General features: G+C 37.9%; 1 protein-coding gene across 1 annotated transcript; it reads left to right on the top strand.

Annotated features, from left to right (window-relative positions):
* Positions 1-1,070: 1,070 nt before the first annotated feature.
* On the top strand, positions 1,071-9,173 carry LOC127628773 (corticotropin-releasing factor-binding protein-like). Its single transcript, XM_052105645.1, has 7 exons — positions 1,071-1,179; positions 4,289-4,385; positions 5,662-5,819; positions 6,972-7,182; positions 8,144-8,286; positions 8,458-8,575; positions 8,701-9,173. Exons 1-7 carry the CDS (start codon positions 1,093-1,095, stop codon positions 8,853-8,855), a joined length of 969 nt encoding a protein of 322 aa, XP_051961605.1. The 5' UTR covers positions 1,071-1,092; the 3' UTR covers positions 8,856-9,173.
* The last annotated feature ends 7,892 nt before the right edge of the window (positions 9,174-17,065 follow it).

Below are 17,065 nucleotides of genomic sequence, written 5' to 3'. Positions count from 1 at the left end.
CTTTCGGTCATGACCCAGCCTTCATGACCATAGGTGAGGGTAGGAACAAAAATTGACCGGTAGATCGAGAGCTTTGCCTTCCGGCTCAGCTCTCTTTTCGTGACAATGGTGCGATAGAGCGAGTGCAATACCGCCCCCGCTGCCCCGATTCTCCGGCCAACCTCCCGCTCCATTGTCCGCTCACTCGTGAACAAGACCCCGAGGTACTTGAACTTCTTCACTTGGGGCAATACCTCCTTCCCTACCTGGAGTACGCACTCCATCGGTTTCCTGCTGAGAACCATGTAAGATTAATGCCGTTTGACATAAAACCTGCCGCGACACTTCCAGATCAGAAAATGCAAAAGCAAAAATTTGATTACAGAGCTATGATGGAAGACAAGATTTTCAGAGTAAAAATGACTTGAATTTTGGTCTGTTTTTTTACTCAAAGCTGATGTAGAACTTGGAAAATAGCGCCTGAATCATACAGACTACTTTTATGTTGCTTTCTTGTACTTTTGGAGGTTGACAGTACAAATCACCATCCACTTTCCTTGGATGAAGGGGAAAGAGCATTGTAGACATTCGTTACACAGCTAAAGAAAGAAAATCATACATGTTTGGAACAACATGCGAGTATGGTGACAGAACTGTCCTTTTTAGTTGAACTATTCGTTTAAACTAGAACACAATAATGCATCACTGCCTCGAGGTTTTCTATACAGTCAGTGACATCTAATATTAACAACTTTGACATCCTTTACCCACCTCCCAGCTTAATGTATAGAGTGCTCTTTTTCACAAGAGATAAAGACAAGTGTCATTCTCATGGATGTGTTTAGATGATTCTGGATGCTCACCGGGATCTTATCGGGAGTTTTAAGCCGTGAGGCATCTGTCATGCCCCGGCTATCCTCTCTCTCTCTCTCTCTCTCTCTCTCTCTCTCTCCAGCTCTCGTCACAACCACGCAAGTTACTCTCTCATATCAATTGATCTATACAGGCAGCCCCCCTTCCTCTATCGATGTGAGGGGGTATAAAAGGAGCAGCTGAGGCGGGAGCTCTCGATATTTCCCTCTTGTTGTTAACACGCGGACGTACGGAACGGAGATGTCGACCACTTTGCGCGCGCAGTTGTGTTTCCTCCTGTTGAGCGTCACGGCTCTCCGGGGACACGCGCGCTTTCTGGACATACAGGTGAGATATTTACACCGACATACTTTACGTAGGCAAACGTGCATTTGTATTTATTTTACATAGCTGATTTATATAATTGTGTTTATTTGTGAAATAACCGCTTTGATTGTGTATAACCTTTATTGTGACGTGTATATAGGCTAACGCGTGTATGTGTATTAATGTTTGAGTAAATATTCAATAGGGTGAATTCAGGCATATTAGTTTTTTATTTTTTTTTTTTATTTATTTATTTTTTTACAGTGATCTGAATATCAAAAGTGGCAAAAATTACTTGAATTCACCCCAATATAATTTTTGTATATTATATTATTTAAACGTTATGTTGCGAGCGCACTCTTAAAATAAGGGTTTCACACTCAATTTACAAAGAAGGCGTCATTTAATCCTTGTGCGTCAATTAAAAAAAGTTTCTCAGAGGTCCTTAGAGGACAAAAATTTCCTCGTCAAAAAAACTGCCTTAATAATATTATAAATTAAAATTATTTTCCACTTTCAGTGAGTTAAGTTTTTTAACCAACATCAGTCCTGATCAAAACTACCAAATATTCATTCAGTTTCAGGATTTTAACCCTTTAAATGCCAGTTTGTTTTATATAATGCCACTGTTGTTTTTTTTATGAAACACTTTTTTTTTTTTTTTTTTGGATTATCGCAATCTGGGATGTCAGTGATTTGCAACAACATTGATTTTGATGCATTGCTATTTTTGTGCAGTGTCATATTTAAATAAAAAACAGGACATTAGAGGACAAAAATGTCCTTACATATAAAACCTGCTATAAAAATATTATATATTAAGATTATTTTCCACTTTCACTGATTTAGATTTTTTAACCAACATCAGTCCTGAGCACACATATTCATTCATTCTAGGATTTTAACCAATTAAATGCCAGTTTGTATTGCCACTTGTTTTTCACACACACACACACACACACACACACACACACACACACACACACACACACACACACACACACACACACACACACACACACACACACACACACACACGTAGTGTTTCCATGTTTTATGGGGACTTTCCATAGACATAATGGTTTTTATACTGTACAAACTTTATATTCTATCCCCTAAACCTAACCCTACCCCTAAACCTAACCTTCACAGAAAACTTTCTGCATTTTTACATTTTCAAAAAACATAATTTAGTATGATTTATAAGCTGTTTTCCTCATGGGGACCGACAAAATGTCCCCACAAGGTCAAAAATTTCGGGTTTTACTATCCTTATGGGGACATTTGGTCCCCACAAAGTGATAAATACATGCTCTCACACACACACACACACACACACACACACACACACACACACACACACACACACACACACACACACACACACACACACATCTCTCTCTCTCTCTCTGTGACATCCATACCAACACACCCACACAATTTTAGCTGCATCATTTATTCATTATTGGCCTGCAGTGCTCTATTATACAGCAAACAGAAAATAGGAAAAAGCATGTATTATCTCCATAGGCTAAACATCAGAAAAATGGCGCCATCTGGTGGAAAATATTAGAATTTTACATTTTGAAGCTCCAGAATGAAAGCATAATGTCATATAATTCATGATTTTATGCTTAAATATTGCAGTTTTAATGAGTTTCAATGGGGACATTTTTGTCCTGAAGGTCCTGAGTGTAACTATTTTTTGTACACAGTGTATTATGTATGATAGAGTTTTAAATATCCAGAAATACACACATTTGGCTTAATGTATGCCGTTGGCATTAACACAGACAAAATTATAGAAAAAAACAACAAAGAAAAACACAAAAATGTCCCGAAAATCTCACAAGAGTTAAGGTAGGGATGTGATAGACATGTCCCTATCAACTTTCAGAAAATATTAATTGTCCCGACCAACATTTGGGCAATTTAACCACACAGAAAATATTTTAACTTTATACTATGTTTCTATTTTCAGTTTAAAAACTATTAAACGTCCATAGTATAATTATTCATGTATAAATTATTGTCTCCTGGCAACTGTTACTTTTCTCAGCGCTGTTCAGGATGCACCAATCACAGTCGTTTGTAAGTTTTTTTTATTATTATTATTATTATTATTATTGAGAGTACACGGGCGGGTTTCCATTAGTATTTTATGTCCAATCCTTGAAATTAGTAGATTTAAAAAAAGCATACTTTTCGTGTACAAATGTTTCCTGACAAAACGTCCTGAGTTTTGCATGCAGCCCACTGGAGGATTCTGCTTTTTCGGCCGGTAAGCGCCCTCTTGAGAAAGACACCTTAATATTTGAACGATTCAGAGGTGCAGAATTTTAAGATGCCAGTATAGCTCCCAATAAATGTTTTATGTTAAATGTGTAACTTCATGTCCCTTGGATATTATTTTCTCTTGGTAAATACTCTTAAAAAAGATATTCAATTTTTCTATTCTAAGATATTTTGACCCATTAGATTTAGGATTATCACATTGCAAATGCGAGAAACTTGGATAATATGCAGTGATATCACATTTGTCCTGCTAATTGAGCAGCACTAGTGGTCAATTCTTAATTTGTAAATTCTTAAAAAAATTCAATCATAAAAAAGCCTAATATTTAATATGTTAGGGCAGAGAAATACTTTAAGAAATTAGATTTGTTATATGAGGTAATAATATTATTTTGCCTATTTTACCATACAGATTTTCTCGCATTTTCTTAATTCCAACATTTTGAATATTATCCTTGCAATATGTCCCAACCAGCTTTCAAACCAAACCTACACCCTTGCAAAGAACATTAGCCTATGTATTTTTTAGCATACACTCTATGTACCAATGCTTTAAAGAACAGAGAAACTAATCATCTCCAAAAGAATATAGCCTCAACTCAAAAAAATCATAGGCTACAATGGGGAAAATTAGACAATTTGCATTGAAGGAATCCTTAAATCCAATATTTAGTCCATGAATCCTAATATCTTGACTTTTCGCATGGACAGCTGAGTTTATTGAGATCATAATTAAACTGAATTCTAAAATCAAACACAATGGAATTTATTACAATGTTTTATTTTATTATCTAATCTGGAAACTGTTATTCATTCCTGTTTCTTGGTCTTTTAGCAGGATAACGAGATCAGCCCGGAAGGGTTATTATCTCTGCTGAGCTCTGAACTGAAGAGAGAGTTACCAGAGGAGTTTGTGTACCGCAGAGTGCTCAGTGAGTACTAACAGAACCATATTTCAACCAGTTCTCAAACCATTGGGATTTAATTTGCCCAATCTTCACATCATGGACATTTAATTAAAGATTTAAATTATGTTGCTTTAATAAATAACTTTTTTATATAGTTTAATTGACCCTTAATTTACCTGGATGCACAACATGTTGACTTGATTTTTTAATTAGATTTTTATCTGCCACTCAAAAAAAAAATATATCTATATATATATTTAGCCTATTCTTAAGGTTTACGCAATTACATTTCATAAACAGAAAGTTTTGAAAATGTATACAAATTAAAATATATATATATATTTTATTTAAAAAAAAATAAAAAATTTAAATTCTCAATTCAATTTGATGGAATTTTCTTATGAAATTGAAATGAGTAAATATTTTTTATTTTTAGTGTAGTATTTAAAGAGTGGTCATTTATCACATTTCTAATTTGTATATACACTGTACAAATGTTTTGTCAGGTAAGCTGAACATGTCTTCATGCACTTAATGTGGTAGCATCTAAATGAACTGGTTTAATTCAAGTAAAAATTAATATCATCTGAATCAACCTGAATAAATTAGGTTACACCTACAAAAGTAATTTATAAGGCTCAGATCATGCAGGTAGGGCTCCTCAAGGCAACAGTACTCCATATGTACAGACGAGTCAATAGTAATCAAATAAAATCAAATTTTACTCTGCACACTAGAAAAAGTCTTGCATTCCAGTAAAAACTATGAAAACATACTCTGGTAGGGCGGAGGGCGGGGATGGGTCTTGATTCAGCACATCCGTCCCCTAATCAGTCTAATTAGCCCTCGAGAGGTATAAAGGCCGACCGAAGATGGCAGTGCGACAGAGAGAGAGATTCTCTGACAGCTGTGTGTGTGTGTGTGTGTCTCTTTTTGGTTCAGTTTATAATTAAAATATTATTTATATTGTCAAGCTGGTTCTCGCCTCCTCCTTTCCATTAATACCCTTTACACTATAAATAATAGTTTAATATAAAACTGAACCAAAAAGGCAAACACACACACACACACACAGGTGTCGGACAGCTGTTATTATCCTTACTAGAGGATAATTTACCTCAATGTCAATTCTTTATACATAAACCTCACTAAATTCTGATTAATGTTTAAACCAGATAAAAACACCTAATTCAACTTAATTCAAGATACATTTTCTGCCGTGAATAAGGCACCACAACAATGTTTTTTCTCACCTTTTGTTTTCTTTTATTTCTCCTTTTTCTTCCTCTCGGTCTCTCAGGATGTCTGGACATGGTGGCTATAGAGGGTCAATTCACATTTACAGCGGAGCGGCCACAGTTAAACTGCGGTGTCTTTTTCATCGGCGAGCCCAGTGACATTATTAGTATTGAATATGATTCTGTCAACATCGACTGCAGAGGAGGAGATTTTATAAAGGTGAAATGATCACACACACATACAAACACTCATAAAAACACAGATTTATTCACATTTAATGTAACAATTACACTACTGAACCTCTAATAGCATTGTGTGAAAGCTTAAGGATTTTTAACTTTATTACAAAAAGCAATTTAATAGTATTACACAGACTTGAATTATCTTTATGTGTGGATGCACTTGTGGTTGTTAATAAGTTTGTCTGTATATTTTTAGTGTTTGTGCATCTGTGTATTTTACACTAAGCCAGGTTAAGTCAGGGCGCGAAAAGATCACAAAATGATGTCATTTTAAGCCTGATGCAAACACACACAGCGGCAAAACTGAATTAAAAATCTAATTGAACAAAACAGCAATATGGCGACAGCTCTAAGGCAGTTAAAGTTATTACAGACAACTAATTCTGTCATGAGCGCAGTTCAGATTTCAGTTTACAGACTGTGCAAGATTTATGTCAGATTAATGTGGTTTTATAGGACTGGAAAAAAAGAAATCATATGGAATACAGTTAAAGTTAATCAACTGAACCCGAATTAATTCCTGTTCAATGGAACGTAAATTAAATGAGCGGAAATCCAATTTATTAGCAATGAAACCAAACTGATGTGCAGCTCAACTGAACTGAAACAATTAGAGCAGGGTTCAACTGAAGGGAATTGAACCTGACCTGACCGGAACTGAGTTGAACCGACAGAGCTAATCTGAGCCCTACACAGTTAAATGGAACAAAACCAAGCTGAAGAGAATCAAAGGTGAAATGTGTAATTTTTTCAATGTTAGAATATTACTCCTATCCTAGCTTAATAAGCAGAGACAACTATAAGCAAACCTTTTGTTGGCTGATTTCCCTGAAAAGTGTAAACACTGTGGCGCTTTTAAAATATTGCTCTGTTAATAAGCATCCTGGCCAGCCTGAAATAGCAACAATGGCTCAACCAATGGCATGAGTTTGGGGCGGGCTATATGTTTGACCAATGGAAGATGGCAGGACTGTTTGGCTTTAAATAGAACTCAAGCCAAGCTTAACTGTGCTGAATGTAAAATGTAATTACATTAAATGTAAAACATTTGCAAAACATTAAATGTAAATGTTTTAAGTTTAGTTTCATTGACTTAAGTCTCTGTATTTATGCTGTGATTGCCTTTAAGGTGTTTGATGGCTGGGTGATGAAGGGGGAAAAGTTTCCGAGCTCACAGGACCATCCTCTGCCTCTGTACGAACGTTACTCTGATTACTGCGAGACTGGAGTGGCTCGGCCAATCGCACGCTCTTCTCAGAATGTCGCCATGCTGTTCTTCAGGCTCCACCAATCAGGGAGCAGTTTCACAATATCATTTCGCAAACTCATCAACCCATTCCGTAAGTGCTACTGGAAACCAGTGTGACAGAAGTAAATGTATTTCATGGGGAATTTTCAGCCTGATCTCTTGAAAATGACATTTTCGCAAAATGACCGATGTGAAATGTCCACTGGGTGGCTCTAAAAGCGATTTAAAGCGGTTCTCCCAAACAAATAACTTTTTTTTTTTTAGGTTAATGTTGATTAATTGAGTTTCAAATCAACAAAACCTACCAACCTTCCAACCCTAAACCTAACCAATAGTATCATAAAAGCAAATGTTAGATGAAAAATGTAATTGCTGAAGCAACCACGTCATTTTGTGGTGCTTCTATGGCACGTTCGCCTTGTGTGTCGACTCGTATGCCCTACAGAACTCATACCACAGTCCTTTGCATCCATCGAATGAACCAGCTTGCAACTTGATCACACATGAATAAGCTTGTAAATGTAGCTGGTTATGTAATGTAAATGTTAAAATGTACCACCTTAATACCCATGACCAAGTCATGTGCTATAGTAAAAGTATTTTGATGTTATAAGATAGCATGGTGTGAGGAACAGGGCGAAAAGGAAGTGTTTATAAACTGATAATATGCCGTTATACTCATGAGTTGTGTGAAAAAAAAAAGTGAAAAAAGTAATTGCTGTAGCGCCTCTAGTGCTCATTTCACATAAAAACCATTTTGCTGAAATGTAGGTATAGTAACGTGATTCTATAAGACCAAGTTTGGAATTATGCATTTGTTATGCATTTTGCATTTATTGAGTAAATCAATAAAATAATAAAAAATGGCTCTTTGCAGTACTCAGTGTGTTAGCAAGAGTTTTGGTTTTTAGAAAAACAACCATTTCCACTATTATCCCCTCTTAGCGTATCATAGTGGACATATGGATCATGCAGAAACCACAAACAAGTCAAAACCTAAAAAGAGCCCAATGTATGATCCTATTGTTAACCATCTGTTTCTCTCTCTGTAGCCTGCAATGTTGTATCTCAGACCCCAGAGGGCAGTTTCACCATGGTAATACCACAGCAGCACAGGAACTGCAGTTTCTCTATAATCTATCCAGTAGAGATCCAAATTGGAGAGCTCAGTCTTGGCCAACACAATGATCTCAAGGTGATTATAGAAATGGTCTAGAAATGTAGCCTGTACATCAACCATCTTTCCAAATATCCAAAGAGCTTTATTCAGAAACATTTAATTAGCTAGTTCATTGTTTAAAGGTGAAGTGGATTATTTCTGTGCCATGATATGTGAGTGTGAGACATCTATGTGTGTTCCGTGTAGAGATCCATACCTGGTTGTGCAGCGTCTGGAGATTTTGTAGAGCTTCTTGGAGGAAATGGCATGGACACTTCCAAGATGTTCCCCATGGTAGATCTTTGCTACTCATTTAATGGACCAGGTAAGAATTTCAAATATAATTATTGGTCACTCTACAACTCTTATATATTCTTATACAACATTTTATAATCTCTGTTGTTACCTGTCTCTCCAATTGTCTGTCTTTTTTATCTCTTTTCCTATCAGCTCAAATGAAGGTTGGTTGTGATAACACAGTGGTCAGAATGGTGTCGAGCGGGAAATTTGTAAACCGGGTTAGTTTCCAATATCGGCTACTGGGCCATCAAGAGCTTCAGCAAATGAAGGGAAACAGTGTTGAAGACATTTGTTTAAGAGCATAAGACCTTAAGACCTTCCTCACTCTCTATTTATATTGATCTCTATACCTCGCTCTTGTTATGGAGATTGGTTGATGCCAAACTAACTTGAGTTTGATATTAAGGGGCCTTTGGGCACTAATTGTATATTTTCCATACAAAATTATTTATTTTTTGGCTCATCTTTTAAATTTGTCACATTTGTTCTTTTTAATATCATGAACGTGTACAATCTGTGGCTGATGTTAAATAAAATATGTACTTGTGTTAGTGCACATCACTATTTTGTTCAGCATGTTTTATTTTGAAGCGTAAAATTAAAATTGGTCACTGACTGTAGAATCTGAGCTGTAACGATTATTATACAAGTATTAAAATCCATTATGTAATAGACATGTAATTGTTTTTATTTATTTATCTGTATAAAGGACTTTTGTAATAAAATCAGTCAACATGTGCTAAGCAAACTATGGTTATAGTAATTTATTAATTACAGTAAATTCTTCTCAAAAATGTGTTGACGAAATGCATTGGAATTTACTCATTTTGAAAGGTGCAGCAAATTTATATCTTTAGTAGCTATGTCAATATTACTAATTATTTGGTAACCTGCCATTAAAGGAATAGTTCACCCTAAAACTATATATATATATATATATACACTCACCTAAAGGATTATTAGGAACACCTGTTCAATTTCTCATTAATGCAATTATCTAATCAACCAATCACATGGCAGTTGCTTCAATGCATTTAGGGCTGTGGTCCTGGTCAAGACAATCTCCTGAACTCCAAACTGAATGTCAGAATGGGAAAGAAAGGTGATTTAAGCAATTTTGAGCGTGGCATGGTTGTTGGTGCCAGACGGGCCGGTCTGAGTATTTCACAATCTGCTCAGTTACTGGGATTTTCACGCACAACCATTTCTAGGGTTTACAAAGAATGGTGTGAAAAGGAAAAACATCCAGTATGCGGCAGTCCTGTGGGCGAAAATGCCTTGTTGATGCTAGAGGTCAGAGGAGAATGGGCCGACTGATTCAAGCTGATAGAAGAGCAACTTTGCCTGAAATAACCACTCGTTACAACCGAGGTATGCAGCAAAGCATTTGTGAAGCCACAACACGCACAACCTTGAGGCGGATGGGCTACAACAGCAGAAGACCCCACCGGGTACCACTCATCTCCACTACAAATAGGAAAAAGAGGCTACAATTTGCAAGAGCTCACCAAAATTGCACTGCACTCTGACCCCAGCTTAGCTGGGATATGTGAAAAATAAATAATTTCACCATGTATATGCAGAAATGTATGTATAATGTGTGACAATTGATCAATTAAATTAAATTAAATTAAATTAAAATTGGACAGTTGAAGACTGGAAAAATGTTGCCTGGTCTGATGAGTCTCGATTTCTGTTGAGACATTCAGATGGTAGAGTCAGAATTTGGCGTAAACAGAATGAGAACATGGATCCATCATGCCTTGTTACCACTGTGCAGGCTGGTGGTGGTGGTTTAATGGTGTGGGGGATGTTTTCTTGGCACACTTTAGGCCCCTTAGTGCCAATTGGGCATCGTTTAAATGCCACGGCCTACCTGAGCATTGTTTCTGACCATGTCCATCCCTTTATGGCCACCATGTACCCATCCTCTGATGGCTACTTCCAGCAGGATAATGCACCATGTCACAAAGCTCGAATCATTTCAAATTGGTTTCTTGAACATGACAATGAGTTCACTGTACTAAAATGGCCCCCACAGTCACCAGATCTCAACTCAATAGAGCATCTTTGGGATGTGGTGGAACGGGAGCTTCGTGCCCTGGATGTGCATCCCACAAATCTCCATCAACTGCAAGATGCTATCCTATCAATATGGGCCAACATTTCTAAAGAATGCTTTCAGCACCTTGTTGAATCAATGCCACGTAGAATTAAGGCAGTTCTGAAGGTGAAAGGGGGTCAAACACAGTATTAGTATGGTGTTCCTAATAATCCTTTAGGTGAGTGTATATACACACATACATAGAGAGAGAGAGATAATTTATTCAGCTTTATGCCCTTTCAAACTCGTATAACATTCCTTTTTCTGCAGAACACAAACAAAGATTTTTTGGAAGGATATTATGATGCGTGTTTGTCCATACAATGCAAGTCAATAGGGTCCAAAGTTTTCAAGCTCCAAAAAGGACATAAAGGCAGCATAAAGGTAATCCATACAACTTCAGCGCATAATCCATGTGTTCTGAAGTATGGAGTATGGAGTGGCGTAGTGAACTAAAGCACATAACTGGTAATCAGAAGGTTGCTGGTTCAATCCCCACAGCCACCACCATTGTGTCCTTGAGCAAGACACTTAATCCAGGTTGCTCTGGGGGATTGTCCCTGTAATAAGTGCGCTGTAAGTCGCTTTGGATAAAAGCGTCTGCCAAATGCATAAATGTAAAGAAGTGATATAATCAGTTTTGGGTGAGAACAGACTAAAATATAACTCCTTTTTCACTATAAATCTTGACATTTGCAGTCTCCTTGATATGATAATCAGAGAAGCCTGATTACCCTTCCTTCCTCAGTGCGTGTCCAGTGCATTTACATGATTGTTTGAAAGTTTTGGACCACATTGACTTGCATTGTATGAACAAACACGCATCATAATATCCTCCAGTTTGTGTTCTGCAGAAGAAAGTCAGGCGAGTTTGAGACTGCATCAGGGTAAGGAAATGATGAGCTATCCCTTTAAGCAGGTATTTTGAATCTACAGTATATACAGTATATTGGAATTCAGTGATTGTGAATTCAATGGGAAAATTACACTTGGCAGCATCAAATTATTTTACTGTATGCCATTTTTACCCCAAAGTCAGCAGTCATCATCACCTGCTGAAAAGCAATGGCTGCTTGAGAATATCAACGCTGATTTATGAATGCAGGGTAAATGTAAAATCACTACAGGACACTTGCAGCAATTGCATTTCTGCGATTGTCTCTGTTCTCCCAGCAAACACAATCAGATTCTGATAAATGGGAAATCACAATGATGGAATAACATCTGAACCTCTAACCGTGCGTTCAGACCAGATGCGGCGATAGCGTCAAATCGACCGGAAGTCATTCATTTTCAAAGACAGCCAGCGTCTCTCGGCGCCTCAATAAAAATGGATGGGCCAAGTTTTCACCCAATTATTATTTTTTATGTTTTTAAGCAAATGTTCCTTAACAACAGAGAAGCGGAACATTTAAACAGTTCTTTCACACTTTCAGAAATCAGAATTTATGCAAGTATTTAAATATTTTATAAATGTATATTTTAAGCCAAAAAAATTATCTCTAATATCCAGCCCACCCTTGCCTACACCACTGGGCCTAAGGCTGAGACAAATTACAAACATTGTATAACTTGACTTCAGAGGACTTGGCTTTGCCTTATCCTGTCAAATCAGTCCTATGATGGACGACAGCACTCAGTCGGATCTTTTTTGTAAATGCGCCAGACGTCGTCAAGGTCCAGGTAAAACGTGACAGATGAGCTACACATATCTGGACTGGCCGCCTCCACTAGACAGCCATTTACTTGCCCCAACATAATGATGTTGACCCTTCCTGTTCTCAAATTCCCATAAAATATGTCTTCCCATTAATTGGATTCACCCAAAAATAAAGACCTTCCCAAGACATGTTCTGATTCAGCTGTCTGTCCTCGCTCACCTCCACAGCCCATTCACTTCTCAATCTCGGTCAGATACCTTGTTTCACCACAACATTTGTGGCACCCTAGATCAAGTGGTTCAATTAGAGAATCACTTGCAACAGTCATTCCACTTTCACAAAAAAATATTCTCCACAATGCCTTAAAAAGCAGAAATATCTGTACCAGGCTTGTTAGATCTAGTTGTAAAATAAGTGGCCTATCAATAACCTTGCTCAATTGTTCTCATGCACCACATGTGTTGCTCTACAAAAGGGAAAGAGAGTAAATATTTATATTATCAGTCAACATTGTCAGCCCCAACAAGATATCCACCTCAAAGAGGCAAAACAATTAATAAAACATTAATTCATTTATACTTCACTACTGGCAGTGACATCTTCAACTGTTTCTTCATTATTTAAAATCAGGGACGGATTACCGACGGGGCCAATGGGGCCAATGCCCAGGGGCCCTTGACTGCCCGGGGGTGCCCTGGGCTTTAAGGTTGCACGATCTAGTTTGGTGATCCTCCCGCTTGAAAACCCTTTTGGGCATGAACAATGAAACCCCCACCCCCTCCCGCTCAACAACTTTTGTGTGGAGGGGGGCCCTTGGAGATAATTGGCCCCAGGGCCTTTGCAAGTCCTAATCCGTCCCTGTTTAAAATGATCTGATGGCTGCATAACTTTCAAAATTGATTACTCCTCTTTTTTATTGCACCCACCCAATCAAACAAACCAAGAAATTAAAATGTTATGCTTTTTTTTGTTTTTTTTGGTGAGAGAACTTTGGACAGAATGTCTCATGAATTAAGTGTACACACCCATGTGTGTGTGTATGTACAATATGTGAAACTACGGCCCTTGCTGTCAGCGTCTCTGTGGCAATTGATGAGATGGCTCGCCTCACACTTGATTAAAGGTTAGAGCTCACATTATCGCAGTCAGAACTGCATGCTCCAGAAAGAGTTTAGCAAGATAATTTACAACGAACTGTGACTCCCAGCAGGATGCACATAGAGGTAAGCACAGCTGCGCTAGTCCCCAACTGCGCACATCAACAGCGAAATCAGCCAACATTGGAAATTACACCATCACTGCCACATGTGGGACTTTTCAAAAGAATAAGAGAGTAAGACATAGAGATTAGTGAGATTAAGAGAGACTATCGCATTATGGAATGATTGAGCATATAGGTGAAATATAGTCAGATTTCACAACAGCTTCTATTACAGCCCATTCACAAAGTGTTGCAATAACAAATCAAGTGATGTAAACTGAGGTTTAGACAAAACAGAATCCCAGGGCAGTACTAAACAGATTTTGTGCCATGCAATATAGTTATTGAAAGAAGCAGCATTCAAGCTTAAGTGTAATTTTTCCATGTCAACTCAATTTGTACACCAGAAGCTTCCAAAAAATGTCAGTAGCATGACAGTAGGATCACCACAAAGGCTCTTGGAGGACATGAAGGGGATTTCTTTTCTGAAATACTTTTGCATTCCCTCACAATAGTTGTATGAAAATTAACCAAAGTTGAACCATGGTGCTTTTAGTAAAACGCTCAGGTCACGACTGTAACCTTGGTTCCTTGAAAGGAGGGAATGAGACGCTGTGTCAATTGGTGAGGGCGCTATGGGGAGCTCCTCCCAGGAATGACATTCTCTCAAGCCCTTTACAATCATGGCAATCTATTGGCAGATGGTGCTTGACGCTTTGCCCGCGATACTCGCATCATAGCGGGAATATTCTCTGGAGCACTACGTCATTTCATCAGGATTTTTTACTAAAGAGAACAGAGTGGCTGTCTCAAACCTTTAACAGTGAGAAATTAGTAGTACAGCAGGCATATGCAGTGTCTCATTCTCTCCTTTCAGGGAAATGAGGTTACAGTCGTAACCTGAGTGTTCCTTTTCAAGTCGGTCACTTCGACGCTGCGTCAGATACTGACGCTATAGGGAATCTATACCATTGCGGCATGCTACTGATTTCACACACGTCTCACACTACTAACCAATAGGATAGAAAGCACAGAACATATTGAAAAATAGGAAGGAAGATAAACCAAAATGCCCTATAAAGGGGTTAGAAGTCAAAAATGACACTAGCCATCAGGAAGTGAAATATTGAGTACAAATACATACACAAATGTATCATATACAGTAGAACCACACATGTAGTTTGTAAAGCAATAATGGCCACAAACTGATATTGCAAAAAGAATGCCTCTAGCCAAAAGGATAGTAAGAAATACGTACGCTGCAGTGTCCAGTGGACACAAGGATTTCAGCTCTCCTTCAAAGCAAAGACCTGGGAAGAGAAAGAGGAAAGATCAAAGTAATGGATCTTGACAAAGGAGTTAGGGGAAGCCCAGCTTCCAGATACATTTCCGGTAAGTACACACCATTTGCCCAATCCCAGGAAGAAGCCATGCCCCTGGTAGGAAGGGCCATTACAATTATGGGACATTGTTTGCCTTGCGAATCATACTTGAGTCCAATGGCATCAACAATCCAATGAGATAGTCTCTGCTTGGAGACGGACAAACCCTTGGAATGACCGTCAGCCAAAAATAATTATCAATGTACAAGCACAGCGCCATCACAGGGCAGAGCATGTACAATTTTTTTGCCTCGTCTGATTCAAAATGAGGAGGAGAAAATCATTTAAAGCTAATACCTGAGCCTTAAAGGGAGTGGTCAGAACTTTAACCGCACTTAGGCTTAAACACAGCTACAGGCCAAAATTCCAAAATGCCAAAATGCACAAGACAAGGCAAGCCAAAATTCCAGACAAGTATCATGGACCGAACGGGGCTGAAGATCCCTCACATGCCTTACAGAAGCCAAAGCGAGTAACAGCGTGGTCTTCAAGGAGAGTGCGTGCAAGCTCACCTCCTCAAGCAGCTCAACCGTAAGCACATTCAACAAAAGTGCAAAGTTGCAGCCCGGGACAGTAGCGGGACGAGAGGGTCATCTCGCTCCACACAAAAACATTATACACAAAAACAAAAGGAAGCTGCAGAAGGAGTATAGTGTAAGGAGAGAGGAGTTGCTTCGGCTTTAAAAACGAAAGTGAGCCGAAAGCAAAGCATCTTGAGTTTCATGCATTCACAGTGAATGCAGTTAGTCTCAACATGTGCTGCTTATGCAAAACAGCGATTATGCATGATAGACAGAAGGATACAGTATATTGCTCATTTTGTGTGCTTGAGGAAACAATTGCAAAACGTCATCTTTATAAAGACATCCTTAAAGGTGCACTCAGTAACTTTTTAACTGTCTTTTCCTCGTCCCGTCAGTCCCAGTACTAGGCCTACTTGTGGTTTTAGACTCTATACTGACACCTATCATCCTGGATACTTTTTTTTTTTTTTTGTTTAAACAAAAAAAGTTAGTTTCAGTGCTGGCGCTTCATAACGAAGATGTTTGGAATGCAAAACTATTGTGATGGAATGGAAAGTTATTTCAGAAAATAAATTTCCTCTCTGTTTTCCAATAGGCTTTTTAACAGTAACAAACTACATTTACCTGCGAGTAGCTGTGCAGCGTCATTAAATGCAACATTTGTCACAATGTATTGGGAACACAGCAATGGAGGGGGGAGTAATCCGACACGCCTTCCTAAACCCTCTTCTCTCTGTCGATAGAAGCACAGGAAAGTCCAAATAATTTAAGTTAATTAGTTTTTTCGAACAGTTAATTTAAATAAATTGGTTAAAATAAACAATTCACCTATTCACTTACATGTAACGTTGGGAAGACCAGTTTGTTTAAAGGGATAGTTTACTCAAAAATTTAAATTCTTTACTTATTTATTCACCCTCATGATATCCCAGGTGTGTATGTATGACTTAATAATTTCTCCAGAAAACATTTAAAAATATCGTAGCTCAGGAGGTCCTTACAATACAAGTGGATGGAGCAACCTGGAGTAAAGTAACTTGCTCTAAGGCAATGGTGGTGGCTGTAGGGATCGAATCAGGAATCTTCTGCTTATCAGTCCTGGGCTTTAGCCCACTACACCACCACCACCACCACCACACCATTAGTGTTTTAAAATGCAGACTGAATATTTCCTGAACCAACCACATTATTTCAGTGTCACGTGACAGCTTGAGTTCATGGCTGCGGTCCTTTGACTGTATTTCCAACGCCCTATCATGTGAGCTACCGCACAAGCTAATCACACTGGAATAAGAGTATATATGTAGGCAGGTCTGTTATATTAGCATTAAAATGTATCTTTTTTCAAAAGATGTGTTAGAGTAAAAGTATGTCGATAAGATAAAATAGCAGGGTCTGAGTAATAGACAGAAAAATAAGTTTTTATAAATACATAATGAGCAATTAAAGTCATGATTTGAGTGAAAATGAATAAAACACACAGATGTTGAAGGACCTCTAGTGTTTATTTCACCTGGAAATTGCAGTGAATTGTACCTGGAGACACGTATAACAAGTTTTGCAAAAATGTATATATGTATATATATGTATATATAATGTATAATGTAGTTATTAACTATAAACAGACTATAAATACATCTCAT

The sequence above is a fragment of the Xyrauchen texanus genome, chromosome 35, assembly GCF_025860055.1.
Source record: "Xyrauchen texanus isolate HMW12.3.18 chromosome 35, RBS_HiC_50CHRs, whole genome shotgun sequence".
In the NCBI taxonomy this organism is placed as follows: Eukaryota; Metazoa; Chordata; class Actinopteri; order Cypriniformes; family Catostomidae; genus Xyrauchen; species Xyrauchen texanus.
The sequence above is the reverse complement of the archived record's forward strand: the minus strand, read 5'-3'. Positions and strand labels throughout refer to the sequence as shown.